General features: G+C 38.6%; 1 protein-coding gene and 1 long non-coding RNA gene across 2 annotated transcripts in view; both read left to right on the top strand.

Moving 5' to 3' along the window:
- LOC131482070 (uncharacterized) overlaps nucleotides 1–14,328 on the top strand; it is a 345,618-nt gene that overhangs the window by 118,990 nt on the left and 212,300 nt on the right. The window lies entirely within an intron of this gene.
- On the top strand, nucleotides 11,964–13,115 carry LOC101532364 (ADP-ribosylation factor-like protein 4A). The gene is given in 3 exon segments (XM_012926345.3): nucleotides 11,964–12,108; nucleotides 12,111–12,169; nucleotides 12,172–13,115. Coding segments are annotated over 3 exon segments (588 nt in total). The 5' UTR covers nucleotides 11,964–12,068; the 3' UTR covers nucleotides 12,661–13,115.

Genomic DNA, 14,328 nt, shown 5'->3' with positions numbered 1-14,328 from the left:
TAAAGGATGAAAAGGTTTCATTTTATGAAAAAAAGGTAAGGTTCTATTTTAACTTACAACTTATGGGGCAGTTGAAAGTCATGATTACCATCATTATTTTATAGAACAACTCAGAATTGAAGGCAACCCTTGGTGCTAGAGGGCATGAGACAGTTTAGCACAAAATCTGTTGAAGTTGAACATGAAAATATCACTTTTACTGAAAGTAGCTGCCAGGGGGACAGCTGTTGAATGATTGCCTGTAACATAAGGATACCTTGTTGTAGTTTTCAGGCTCTAAGTTATTTTATTTAAAACACAGAGACTCTCATAAAATGTCATTGACTGCAGAAGCCCAGTGAAGAAGGCTTGAGCACAGCATTGTCCTTCAGAGAGAACAAGCCATCAGCATCTCATTCCTCCCTAGTCTTAGAAATGTGCTTGCTTTGTATGTTACTTATAATGGAACATTAAACATGTACAAATCATATGAACATAGTCTACAGTGGATACAAACAAAATCATGATACGTAACAAACTTATATAGGTGAAAAGGTAGGCCGAATAATGTTAGAAGCTCCAGTGTTTTATAACTTCCAAAATCTTGGTAATTTTTCCATCAATCTCCCTCCAAAGATCTCTGCTGAATTCTTACATTTCTAACACAGTACATATTTCCAGTACATGTGCTGAATGCTAGATTCTCATAGGATTTTACATCTTAACCAAACATGGAGACTTTGAGGAAGGCACTGCAGTTATTTCTCACAAAGAGGATGCTATGCTGTAGTGCCAGGTCAGTGATGTAAACCCCTGCCTTCCAGTCTGTTTCTTTTCTCGTGGTTGTCTGGAACCCTATGTATGCCAAGGGCTTCAATCAGATTTTGTAAAAGAATTCTGTTTTAGATCCCAACGCATTGTTATATGTGGAAAGAGCTCCTGTACCATCTTCTCTACCTAAATTTGGAATCGGCATGATACAAGAAGGCCCAAGGTTTTTGTTTCCTAATGTACGTACTGCAGGAAACTTCCTGGTGACTACAACTAGCTAGAAGACGAGTCACTCCTATGATTTATTAGGTTATATGTCAAAAGTAAGGAATTTTTTTTGCAGACTTAATTAATGTCCCCCATTTCAGTTAGTTTTGAGTTATCCCAGCAGGAAATTATGCTGAATGATCCTGGTTTAATCAAGTGAACTATTTAGAAGATTCTAGAAGTCAGTGACACTCTCCTGTGGCCTTGAAGATGTAACCTCTAAGACTTCTACAACTGTATGGAAAGGTAGTCTGCTGAAAGTTATGTAAGCTAAGCTTTGGAGAAGATTCTGTCAGGAAGGAAAACAGCCTGGTACTGCCACACACACACACACACACACACACACACACACACACACACAAATAAAACCTGTGGATTGATTAATAGAACAGAGTAGGAACACCAGGAATTAATCCATGCATTTACAAACAACTAGCCTTTGAGTGATGAGCTAGAATCAATCCCTGGAAAAGGGACAGTCATTTCAACAATTGGCGTTGAGGCAGCAGAGCTACCTGTGCAAAAGTATGAAGCTACACTTTATAGAAAAAGTAATAATAGCTACACTTTATAGAAAAAGTAATAATAGCTCAGAATAGATCAAGGATCTAAATCGCTGACCTGAAACCATTGAATAACTGGATGAAAACATTGGGGAAACTCTTTCAGGCATTGGCATAGGCAAAAAAAGACTTCTTGGAAAAGACTCAGCAGCATAGGCAATAAAAGCAAAACACACAAAGGAGATTGCATCTAGCTAAGTTTCTGTACTGGGGTGGCAAGTAAACACTCAACAAAGTGAAGGGAGTGCCAGCCAATGAGATAGGAAAAATATATTCAAATTATGCAACTGATAAAGATTAAACTCGGCAGAAAGTCAGCAAATTATCCATTTGAGAAATGAGCAAAGAACATGAACAGGAATATTTTTTTTCAAGTGATAGAATAAAGATGGCCAGCAGACACATGAAAAAGTGCTCAGGATCACTAATCATCTGGGAAATGCAAATAAAAATCACAACGCTGTTTCACCTCACCCCACTTAGAGGGGCTATCATCCCAAAACAAAACATAAATCCTGGTGAGGATGTAGGGAAAAATGTTCAGTCAATGCACCATTGGTGGGAATGTAAGCTAATATGACCATTGTGAAAAAGTCTGGCTGTTTCTCAGAAACTGGAATATGACCCAATCATCGCATTTCTGGGAGTTTACCCAAAGGAAGTAACTCAGTATATGAAACAGTTACCTGTACCCCCATGTTTAAGCAGCTCAATTTGTAATCTCTAAAGTATGGAGTCAACCCAGATGCCCGCCCATCAACTGATGACTGAGTAAAGAAAATGTGGTAATATACCCTTTACAATACTACTTCAACCAGGAAAATGAATTAAATTCTGACTTTTGCAACAAAAATTAATGCAATTGAAATTAATTATGCTTAGTGAAATAAAGCCAACCCCCCCAAAAACAAATACCATATATTTTCCAGTATGTGGCAGTTAACACATAATACAAACAAGCATTAGAACCAGGGAGACTTTAGTTCAGGATTTTTCAGTCTCCAAAGTGCTTACTTTTTGGGACTTATTGTACTGAAAAAAATGTACTGTGTTGTACTGTATTGTCCTTAATTGGGCTGCTTTGTGTGTTGAGGATGCTGGCATCTACTCACCCACTGAATTCCAATATTCTCTATCCTTGGCTATATTTTATAAATAAAATATATCTAAAATTGTGAGAAATTATTCAGACTGTTCTGACCAAGTCATTGAAGAAGGATCTAAGTTAATAAGAGCTTCTGAAAAACACAATTTTTAATTATAGTGTTTGTTGGTTTTTTACTGGTTTATTTCACTAAGCTTAATGGTTACTTGTATAGGAATGAAATGTTCCTTTTGGGGTATGATTGTTGTGTTTAGCCCTAGTTTATACTACTATGGACTGGGGCCTCCCTACATTTTTTTTAAACATTTATGCATTTTTCTTGGAAAGGCAGATCTGCAGAAAGAAGAAGATACAAGAGAGAAAGATCTTTGTTTGCTGATTCACCCCCCAACTGGCTGCAATGGCTGGAGCTCAGCTGATCGAAGGCAGTAGCTTCTTCCAAGTCTCCCATGTGGGTGCAGGGTCCCAAGGCTTTGGGCCATCCTCTGTTGCTTTCTCAGACCTCAAGCAGGGAGTTGGGTGGAAAGTGGAGCAGTTGGGATATGAACTGATGTCCATATGGGAGATTTGGTGCATGCAAGGTGAGGATTCAGCTACTAGGCTATTGTGCCAGACCCAAGTCTTCCTACTTTTAATTTGTTTAAAGTTACAATTTATGGCAAATTATAAGTCTGTATAAGCATGTGTAAGTCTATAAATATAGAGCTAACTAAAATTTATGCCTAGACAAAAACTGATACATAGAGGGACATGAGGGATTTTGATTGCTTGAAATGGGAGTAGGGAAAGCAGGATTACTTTTTGGTAAAGTAACTATGGTGTACACAAAATATTCTATTTACATTAATAAAGGCTTTTTTAAGAAAAAGTCCAATTTCAGCTGGTTGGTTTTGTATAACGTTACATATAAATTTTGAATCTCAAAGAACAACATATAAAGCTAGTAAGAGATGGTCCAGCGCCATAGCCTAGGGGATAAATCCTCGCGTTGCATGCTCTGGGATCCCATATGGACACGCATTTGTGTCCCAACTGCTCCACTTTCCATCCAGCTCCCTGTTTGTGGTCTTGAAAAGCAGTGGAGGATGACTCAGAGCCTTGAGACCCTGTGCCCATTTGGGAGGCACGGAAGAAGCTCCTGACTTCGGATCAGCTCAGCTCTGGCTGATATAGCCACATGGGGATTGAACCAGTGGACAGAAGAGCTTTCTCTCTATCTCTGTACATCTGACTTTCCATAAAATAAAGTAAATCTTAAAAAAAAAAAACCTAGGAGAAAAAGAGGTGAGCATAATGGAATTCATTGGAGAAATGGAGTGGAAGGAACGGCAAATGCAGTATGTTGACCTTCTTATTGATTTACTTTTTTGTTTTAAGAGCAATAGAATATCAAGTCAAGTGGGGATGGAAGGAAACTGATATACTATCTTTAACCATTGAAGGATACTTTGCTGCTATGGAATAAGCAATTTCTGGGAGACAAGATAGGATGGAACATGAAGTGGGGAGGCTATCAAAGTGGCATAACATAAAAGCATATTGCAGTTAGTGAGACAGTAATCTTTTGGGGATGAAGTAGATGGATTGTTGAGATGTACAGAAAACAAAATTGACAGGGGTGCTCTGCGGAGTGTGAAGTTAAGTAGATTAGGAATGATTCTCAGTCACAAATGACTCATGCTTTTGTGAAATCCAGGAGAGAATCAGATTTGAAGTATGGCATGAATTTCATGCCTACTGATTTTTAGGTGTTTTTAACATGTGGAAGCAATGCTTACAGATGGCCTATGTCTTATTCCATTTTACACTGCTGTGATCGAGTATCTGATGCTGGGCATACATTTATTACCACAGCAGATCTGGAGGCTGGCAAGTCCACGTCAAGGTGCTGGATAGCTTGGTGTTACTGAGTCCATTTGCTTTGTCTGAGACAGAACCATACAGACTGTGTCTTCTGAATTTGAAGAGCTCTGGGCCCTGATGTGGCAGAAGGTAGAAGGGATGGGGCTGAAGGCATGGCATAGTGGGTAACACCACCAGCTGTGGCATTGACATCCCATGTGAATGTTGTCTTAAGCACTGGTTTCTCCATTTATGACCCAGCTCCCTGAAAATGACCTGGAAATATTGGAAGATGGCCTAAGTCCCTGGGCTCCTTCATACACATGGAAGACTAGGAAGAAGCTCCTGGCTCCTCATTTCTGACTGGACTAACTTTGGCCATTGCAAACATTTCAGGAGTGAATAGAGAGAAGATCCCTCTCTCTGTCTCTCCCTCTCTGTAACTTTTTCTATAAATAAATAAATAAATAAATAAATAAATAAATAAATAAATAAATATTTAGAAGAAAATTTAAATGGCAATAGGACTGAGAAGGAAAAGGGAGCCAGATTTATTCTTTTAGAATAGCATCAATCCCACCCATGAGGATGGAGATCCCCCAAACTAGCCTACTTTCAAAGATTCCCATTTCCCAATAGTTTGATGTTGGTAATCAATCTTCCTTCCTTCCTTCCTCCCTCCCTCCCTCCCTCCCTCATTCCTTTCTTCTGCTGTCTCTGCAGACCAGCAGCAGAAGCACCCCCACCCCCCGAGGAGTGCGGGAGACGAGAGAGGTGTTGTAGTTATTAAACTCTTTTCTCTTTATGAGTTTTTCTTTGATATATTCTGAAGCAAAAATTAAGTTCTTATGCAATTGTAATAATTACATTTTTCTGAAAAAAAAATTTTATAAGCATGTAATACCTTATTCGGACTTGCTATTGTTTTTCCTTTTTTCAGATATTAATACTTTGGTGGTAGCATTTTGGTTTATATTTGTCAGCCCTGTATTTTAAATTGATTTATTTTTAACCATGTAGGAAATGTATAGATCAGCATTATTTTGTTTTTAATTTTTCTGAGTCTGTAGATATTAGAGGTGAACTTGCAGGTTTCACTTAACACTCTGTGTAAACTCCTCTTTGTGCCCGTTTCCCATGGATTCAGTCAAATATTGTTCTGCCTGCCGGAACTTTTACAAGTTCTGTTTTTATGTCACTTGAAATTAAACAGTAATACAGTTTTCTTTGCCACAATCTCCTCATATTTTTGAATTTTAAAAGTCAGTTCGAACTTGCTAGGACAGAAGGTTTCCCTTTAAAATACAGAATTCAGAAGTATCAGTATGTATACATCTTTCCTCTGAAGTGATTCAGCTTTATGCCTAAGGTTTTCTCCCATCTCAAGCCAAGAATGGACAACACTGGGGTCATTCTACATACACAGCGTAGTCACAAAAGAAGCTGAATTGTATCCCTACAAGACAAGTTGCATTTAAACTTTCCTTCCTTCATACCCTCAACTATGCCACACTACGCCAGCGAAGACTCTGGATTTCTTTAATTTTTTTAAAAAAAATATTTATTTATCTTTATTGGAAAGGCAGATATACAGAAAGGAGGAGAGACTGAGAGAAAGTTCTTCCGTCTGTTGATTTACTCCCCAAGCGGCCGCAACAGCTGGAGCTGAGACAATCCAAAGCAAGGAGCCAGAACTTCTTACAGGTCTCCCACGTGGGTGCTGGGCCCCAAGGCTTTGGACAGTTCTCGACTGCTTTCCCAGGCCACAAGCAGGGAGCTGGATGGGAAGCAGGGCTGCTGGGATTAGAACCATGGCCCGTATGGGATCCTGGCGCTTTCAAGGCGAGAACTTTAACCACTACGCTTTCACGCTGAGCGCCTGACTCTGGTTTTCTCTATTCCTCTCGTCCCGGTCCTCCTCCTTCTCCATCCACCTCCTTGCCCTTCTCTTTACATGCTGGTTCTCTCTGTTCCCTTTTCTTCAACACCTCCTCCTTCCCTCCTTCAGTATTTCAAATTTCTCTGTCTTTTCTTTAAAGTCCCACTCCGCTCCTCAGTGGAATGTAACTCATTGCATGTGGTTAGTGTTTACATATTAAACTTCACTTTTATCTTGTAGCTCAAGTATTGCTGCTTCTACTTTTGCTTCTTTTCTGGTACTACAAGGATTGCCAGCTTTAGCAATCAATCCAATAGTAAAACATGAAGTGGAAGGGAGAAAGGAAGAAATAGAGGATATTTATAAAACTATCATTTTTTTTTTCTGGGAAACTGACAGTCACAATTCACAGATGGGCACATCTTTTCATGTGTGTCACTCAGTTTTTTCTTACTTTTAGCATTAGGATTTATTTTTTAGTTTGCTAAAGTTTTATTGATTTGAAAGGCAAAGTGACAAAAGGAGGTAAAGACACAGATGGTTCGTCTGCTCTTTCATCCCCCAAATGACAAACCTGATCGGGACTAGGCCACGACGAAGCCAAGAGTGAGGAATTCCTTCTGGCTGTCCTGTGTGCGTAGGGAGGGGCCCAAGAAGCTGATCAATTGCCTGCTGTTTTCCCAGACACAGTAGCAGGGAGCTGCAGTGGAAGTTGCATGGCCAGGATTCCAATCTTGTCTCACATAGGATGTCAGCATTGTAGCCTATTTCAAATATTTTTTAGCATTATACTTTTGGCATCTAAAACATCAGTTAATGCTTATCTTTGCCATTTCAAGCTTTTACATTCCTTAAGTAAGCAATATTTTCTCTTTATTTCAATTTTAGGTTGTTTTAAAATAGTTCTCTTTTGATCTCACTTCATTAAAACTATTCTGAATTGTATTTATTCCTTTTGAATCAAATATGTGATTATTTAAAATTAGTTTATATAAAGGGAAAACCTTTTTTGTGTTGCGTACACATACTTTTAAGAACATAATGATATTTCCATCCCTACTCTTCTTAATCTCTTCCTATATTTTCCTTTTAATTTTTGCAATGACATACATTTAATTTACTTTGTAAGATTAACCCTCCAGTAATTAAATAATTCACCAAGTAGAAATGTTCTTTTCTTATGCATAAATATTTTATTTAATCTCCTAAGTTTCAAGAGTAATATTTTCTTGTCTTTTATATATCTTTTTAGCCTATTGTTACTTTTTTTTCTCTAGCTGTATTTTAAGATAAGCAATGTAATCTATGTTTGGTAGATTGATTTATAACATTTCTAGTATTTGAAAGTTAGAGACCTATATCTCGGATTTAGTGGTTTATGTACCAAATACCTAGAACAGCCGAGGCTAGCCCGGGCCAGATAGGGATCCAGGACTCCAAACGTCACCAGCAGACAGGATCTGAACGGGGAAGCTGCAGCTACTGCCTGGGATCTTACTGTGATAGGAAATGGTCTTCTTGCCATCTTGCCTGTTGTACCAAACTACCCCAAATAGAGAGTAAATGAAATGCGATTGGCAAATGAAAAACCTTGCCATTCTTCACCGTCTTCTAGACCCATGTGTTCAACTCAAATTTGGGAGAAACTATTTCTTATCTAAAATCATTTTTCAAGTGAAGATTAAAATATTCCCCTTCTATGACTTCTGGAAGTTCTGACTATGACAGAATTAAATGCAGTCCTTAATTCTTTGAAATACTATGACACTTATAATCTATGCTTCCCACATAATTGTCTGAGTGACACCACCCACATTCATGTCTGACTGATATTCCTGAATCTTTATCAAGGTATTAAAATACATTACTCTATGTAAATTCCCAGAAAATTATGTAACTACTTGGTCTTCCCAGTGTAGAACAGTATTTCAATAAGAATTTTAAATATATAGAGAAATACAAGAGTTGAGATATTGTAGGAAACAATTCCAGGTTAGAAATATTCACAGTAAATCAGGATCTCATGGTTTTATGTTTCTATATTTTAATATTGTAAATGCTCCAAAAATTTAATCCTCCCTTGTTTTATATTTCATATGAAGGCAAAATATGAATAACATTTCTACAAATACTTTCTCTAAAAATTTAAATGTAAATTTATGACTTTTGGTATTATTATACATTACCTCAGTAAACTTATATTTTTGCATTTTCCTGTATAAAAGATGAGATTTTTAGACTTCATGGAATGTTTGCCAAATTTGGGAAGATGAAACCCAACATTTGTTTACATACTGTTATATACTGTTTTTAGCTCTTTATGCACTATGTTTAACATATTTAAAGAAAGCAATGCTTTTTAATTGCTACTTTGTCTTTTGACAAAACACATTCTTTCATTATAGAATTCATGCCACATTTCTGTTACACTCATGTTAACAGTGGATCTGTAGTTATGTCCCCTACCTTGCCTCCAGATTTGAAACAAGTATAGTGGACAGAGTTGGCTACCTAAGATGTATTTGGATGAACTCCAATGGTGTACCTATGGATGAGGCAGCCACTCAGTGCAAGAACCACATGCTAAGAGACTGCATCAAGTCTACGGCCCCAGGATATGGCTGTGGAGTATAGTAGAAAGCAATATAATGTAAGGTGGCAAAGAATAGAAGCTCCATAGACGCTCCTGTGTTGCTAGTGCTGTTTTATGTGAGTGGTCTGAATGTATTTTAAAATTTGGGCATAGGGAAGACAATGTAATCGCTAGAGACACAGCCTTAATAAAAGTGAATAGAAAGGGGCCCGGCGGCGTGGCCTAGCGGCTAAAGGCCTCGCCTTGAACGCACCGGGATCCCATAAGGGCGCCGGTTCTAATCCCGGCAGCTCCACTTCCCATCTGGCTCCCTGCTTGTGGCCTGGGAAAGCAGTCGAGGACGGCCCAATGCATTGGGACCCTGCACCCATGTGGGAGACCTGGAAGAGGTTCCTGGTTCCCGGCATCTGATTGGCGCACATCGGCCCGTTACGGCTCACTTGGGGAGTGAATTAGCAGATGGAAGATCTTCCTCTCTGTCTCTCCTCCTCTCTGTATATCTGACTTTGTAATAAAATAAATAAATCTTTTAAAAAAAAGTGAATACAAAGGACTTAGCTAATCACTTTACATGATGCAGTCAACTTTTATTTATTTAATGCTTCTCATTTTAATTTTTAATCAGAGCTTAACAGATCCAGTAGAGTTTGTAGATACAATTCTTATAATCACGTACAGCATTTAGTTGTCAGGAGTTAGATGTGACTTTTTGTCACTAGTTCCATCTGCTTAAGATTCTAAACCTTAGAAACAGGGGTTCTATCAAAAGTCTGTTTCAGCTGAGGGTTAATTTTGCTACAGAAGGCAAATTTGGCCATGGGGAAAGTCTCATATGGTCAGGGAATGAGTCAAGTCCCAAGGCTTATTTGGCTCCGGTCCTTACTGTGCTTTAAATCTTAAGTAGCTAAATCTCTGAACACCTGTTGTTTATTTAATGGGACTCTTAACGATTACAGAATGTATTTGAAGTCAGTTTTCAGAAAATTAATACCTTCAGAAATGGGATATTTTCCCTTCAGATGTCGAGTGACATTTTTCTTTCAAGATTTAATTGTGCGTTTGAGAATCTGCGCTTTAACTTCCTGAAAATGTTTTAAATATGTGTGAATTTTAATATATTTTTGAACATCCCTGGTTTAGTAGACACAAAAATATAAGAACATTATTAGAGTTTCAATAATGATCAATAAATATTTTGGAAGATTAAAATTATTTTAAGCATATAAATTTCATGAAAATTTGTACATAAATTAAAACATTCTATAGAAATTAGAAACTCAAGTGATTTTTACAGATGTTTAGTACATTGTCTTAAACACAATAGGAAATATGAATTACAATTTTTCAAAAAATGTAGAGTGAATACTGACTTAGTTTTATGTGCTTTTGTGACCAGCTGTGCATAAAGGTTTAATACTTCATAGTTTTACTTATTTATAAAGTACACAAACTTTTCAATGAATGATTTTAATTTCAATGAATAAAATATAAATCAATTATTGTTTGTAATTTGTCTTAGCAATTAGATTTATCTGAAAAAAAAATCCACAAATCTAATTTCATTCTGAAGTTTCACCTTAGCACTTCTACCAGCTATTTACTATAATTTTTCATCTTGTCTTGTTTTCCTTGCTGATATTCTGAGATATCACAAAACTAGAGAAATGAATACATGCTAGAAATTAAAGATACATTATTAAAACCAATAGTAGTGATCACAGTTCCATATGATGTACTGAAATAGATCAATTGATGATTTATATGAATTGGTATCTTGAGCATACAGTGTTATATTTAAGGAATCTGGTTTAGATAGTGGTTTGTACTGCACCATTAGTGAAGAGCAGCATGACAATGTAATGAAATCATGCCAACTACTAAATGCACCATGTTTGAAAGTAAATGTTAAAATGTATTTGGGGGGGGCCCGGCGGCGTGGCCTAGCGGCTAAAGTCCTCGCCTTGAACACACCGGGATCCCATATGGGCGCTGGTTCTAATCCCGGCAGCTCCACTTCCCATCTGGCTCCCTGCTTGTGGCCTGGGAAAGCAGTCAAGGACGGCCCAATTCATTGGGACCCTGCACCTGCGTGGGAGACCTGGAAGAGGTTCCTGGTTCCTGGTTCCCGGCATCGGATTGGCGTGCATCGGCCTGTTGCGGCTCACTTGGGGAGTGAAACATTGGATGGAAGATCTTCCTCTCTGTCTCTCCTCCTCTCTGTATATCTGGCTTGCCGATAAAAATGAATAAATCTTTCAAAAAAATGTATTTGGGTGCCAGCTGGTGGCATATTACCCTAATCCTCTGCTTGCCGTACAAGCATCCTATATGGGCACCAGTTCCTGTCCTGGCTGCTCCACTTTCAATCCAGCTCCCTGTTTATGGACTGAGAAAGCAGCAGAGGATGGCTCAAGTCCTTGGGACCCTGTGCCCACTTGGGAGACCCAGAGGAAACTCCTGGCTCAGATCCACTCCTCTGGTCTTTAAAGCCTTTTAGGGAATGAAACTGCAGATAATAGAGACTTCTCACCCTCTCTTTCCTTCTGTCTCTGAAAACATTGCCCTTTAAATAAAAATAAATAAATCATTTAAAGTATGTTTTGTGTTTACTTTGACATGAGCAAATATACGTATATATGCTATTAAATCTTTTCAAATTATCATTTAAGGAAAACTCTACTAGTAATTAAACTTTATAAAAGCATTTAACATGTTGGTGCTGTTTCTAATAAAACTGTGCCGTTAGGAAGCTAACCCTTTCTTTCTGGAATGTTCAATCCAGACATCTCAAGAGAGCTGTCAATACTTTTGGTCCCATATCTTTTATAGCTAGATCTGGTCTCTCTTGTTTTTAAGTTTCTGTTGGTTGGAGCGCGGAAAGGGCGGCCATCCGCCCGCCCGCCCGCCCGCCCGCGCTGCCGCCCTGGGCTTGCAGGAGCCCCCGCCAGCCCTCGGCGGGCCTTTGGGGCGACCGGACGCACAGTCTGGTGGCCAGATTCTCCAGGAAGAGACAGTTTGAAGCAGTAAGAAAGGAGCCTTTCCATTCGGGACACTGAGCGGCAGCTGGAGATGGGGAATGGATTTTCAGACCAAACTTCCATCCTGGCCAGCCGCCCTCCTTCCAGCCCTTCCACATCGTCATCCTGGGCTTGGACTGTGCAGGCAAGACCACACAGTCTTGTACCCACTGCAGTTCAATGAATTTGTAAACACTGTACCCACGAAAGAATTTAACACGGAGAAAATCAAGGTAACCTTGGGAAACTCCAAGACTGTCACTTTTCACTTTTGGGATGTAGGTGGTCAGGAGAAATTAAGGCCACTGTGGAAGTCCTACACCAGGTGCACAGATGGCATCGTGTTCGTGGTGGACTCCGTGGACGTGGAAAGGATGGAGGAGGCGAAAACTGAACTTCATAAAATCACTAGGATATCCGAAAATCAAGGGGTCCCTGTGCTTACAGTTGCTTACAGGAACTCACTGTCACTTTCGGAAATTGAGAAGTTGTTAGCGATGGGGGAACTGAGCTCATCCACTCCGTGGTACCTGCAGCCCACGTGTGCCATCATAGGAGACGGATTAAAGGAAGGACTTGAGAAACTGCACGAGATGATCCTCAAAAGGAGGAAGATGTTGCGACAACAGAAGAAGAAAAGATGACTATGAGTACCTCTTGTATGTATATGGAGCAGGCTTGCCCTGATCTGATTTGGACACATGGACACATGGAAGTGTCCACAGCCTGGTTTGCCGCCTGCCCTGGATGTTACTTAAAGCTTTGTTTTGTTGAACAATCAGATGCCCAACTCCGTTGCCTTGTGGAATATGAATAAATGCAGTACTTCTTAGAGTGGTCTCTTGCTGCCTTCCCCCCAAATGTTTTGGTACTACCATTTTGGGAAGCCAAGCAAGGATAGTAAACCGACCACAAAATAGTTGTGGAAATTGACCTGAAATTAGTCAAAGAAAACTGAGAAGAATGTCTACTTAGTGTTTTGTGCTAATGTTCTTCTGGGAGAAGGCTTTGCAAGAAATTGCATTCAGGGCTATGGAAAGATGCAAAACAAATGAATGGAAATGTTAACTAGGTTAATAAAATACATGCTTGTATCAATCCCATTGGCCCAACCAGTTCTTAACCTAAGCAATGAAAGGAAGCATTTGCTTTTCTAAAGTTTTGACCAGATGATTTTTGATATTTTCTGGAATCTCATCCTCTTCATTCTAGACAATATTAAGTTGGTCTAACTTTGATGAAAAGGATTCAGGTGCATGAATTAACTCTCCTGGCTAAGCATGTTTTGGTGTGTAGTTTCTTTGGAAATAGCTATGCATCTTTTAATACAGTTTAAAACAACATTTTGGGGCTGTAGGGCTGTTACAGTTTGTCAGAAGCACTTTCACTTGGAAAACCTAAAATTGTTGACTCATGTAATAAATAAGTTATGTAGACTTCTGTGGTCACAAATGTACATGGTTGGATATATGTAAGGGTTTATGAAGAAATCAGTTGATGAATCAGCCAAAAGGCTAATTACCATATGTGATCTCAAAATTGGTCCAGTTGGAGGATATATGTTGTATTAATACTTGCTGCCTGAAAGCAGATGCAGTTTTCATGTGTTTTTGTAGTATTTTGGAAGGAACAAAAGCTTTATAAACAACACGTGATACATTATGAAATGAAAATGGAAAAGACACCGGATCTGTATTTCTGAGCTTTAATGTTTTGTTTACAAACCAAGTGGTGTTCCATGGGCTTTCCAGACTGGATTATGGAAAGGAAGGATGCTATTACTGTAGATAAGAATTATGATGATGGAAAATGAGAAGAAAGTGACAGAGCTGTCTGAAAACTCTGGTGCTGTTTACATTGTGATGCTAACTAGATCAAAGGTCTTTAATTCCTACCTACAGAGACTTCCTAGGATAACCCATTAACATGGATGTTTTCTGTAAGTAAATGTTGTCAACAAGTGTTTGGCAAGTCACCACAAGAAATGCACTTTGTTAGCTAAGTTTTTTTTTTTCCTGATTGGTTTCTTTTTTGCTTTTTTGTTTTCTGTGGTGCATTGGCATAACCAAGTTTTTGGAACTTTGATTCTTATCCATGCAAAATGAAGTAGCTTTCTATAAAGCTTTCTTATGTAATTGTACCTGCACTAGTCTTGGTCACTTAGAATGTTTATACTTATACAAACATAGATAATAACTACCAATAAATTACTTGAGGAATTAGAAGAACAACATTTATGATTTTTTAATATATTTCCTTTTTCTATTTTTATTAGATGTGTAACAACTTGAGTGAATTTGGCTATTTGGTCA

This window comes from Ochotona princeps, chromosome 15 (assembly GCF_030435755.1).
Source record: "Ochotona princeps isolate mOchPri1 chromosome 15, mOchPri1.hap1, whole genome shotgun sequence".
NCBI classification, from domain to species: domain Eukaryota; kingdom Metazoa; phylum Chordata; class Mammalia; order Lagomorpha; family Ochotonidae; genus Ochotona; species Ochotona princeps.
The sequence above is the reverse complement of the archived record's forward strand: the minus strand, read 5'-3'. Positions and strand labels throughout refer to the sequence as shown.